The following is a 763-nucleotide window of genomic DNA, read 5'->3' as shown; positions in this document are numbered from 1 at the left end:
CAGGGTCTTCAAGATCACCTGACAGTGCCTCCAGGGCTTCACTTTCTCCCTTCTCATCCGAGAGCCAAAATGATTCGTGCAGCACGACCTCCTCTCGAAACAGCACAGTGTCAATAAGTGAATCGAGTTCCGGGTCAAGAGGGGGTTGGGGCAATGGTGGACTCTCCTCACGCGGTTCCCTAACCTTGAAGTACTTGGCCGATTTTTCCGTGCCTAACGCTCCTCTCCTCTTTCTTTTGACGCCTCCTGTCACTCCGTCTGTGTCTAGTTGCGTTGTCGCCCACCGCGAAACCTGGCCCTTGTAGGGTGCTACACTTCCCACTGTGGGAGACGTAGATGCCTCAGTTTCTGATTTGGCGTGTTCAAATTGACCCCCAAACACCGGCTCTAATCCCTCTGCACGGAGTTCAGAGGAATCTGAAGAGTCCTCTGAACTCGCTTCTAGACTGCACCAGTCGGATTCGTTACCCTCTTCGCCTTCTCTGCTGCTCGCAAGTCTACGCCATAAAGACCATGCATATCTCCTCTTCCGGATAGACAAACTGCACATGTAGATAAATAGCATAACAGCTGTGATTACGGCAAACGAAGTGAAGGGTAACAGCGCCTTCGGCGCTTGCGCTGCCCTGCTGGGCTGGGCCCGTCTTTGGAACGCTTCCTTGTGACGTTCGTCGACTACGCCCCGCACGAAGTCGAAGCGCAGGTGTTCCTGCGCCTGATGCCACGCAAGAGGCGCATCTGCAAACTGCGAGCGTCTCGTCAT

General features: G+C 54.4%; 1 protein-coding gene across 1 annotated transcript in view; it reads right to left on the bottom strand.

Annotated features, from left to right (window-relative positions):
• EMH_0044940 (uncharacterized protein) overlaps window positions 1-763 on the bottom strand; it is a gene marked incomplete at both ends in the record, with an annotated part of 1,413 nt that extends 650 nt beyond the window's left edge. Inside the window, one exon of the mRNA XM_013496017.1 lies at window positions 3-763. Coding sequence (XP_013351471.1) covers window positions 3-763 — 761 coding nt within the window. The remainder of the gene's footprint in view (window positions 1-2) is intronic.

This window comes from Eimeria mitis, genomic scaffold (assembly GCF_000499745.2).
Source record: "Eimeria mitis Houghton genomic scaffold, Emh_scaff1871, whole genome shotgun sequence".
Lineage (NCBI taxonomy): Eukaryota > Apicomplexa > Conoidasida > Eucoccidiorida > Eimeriidae > Eimeria > Eimeria mitis.
This window is presented reverse-complemented; position numbering and strand designations above follow the sequence as displayed.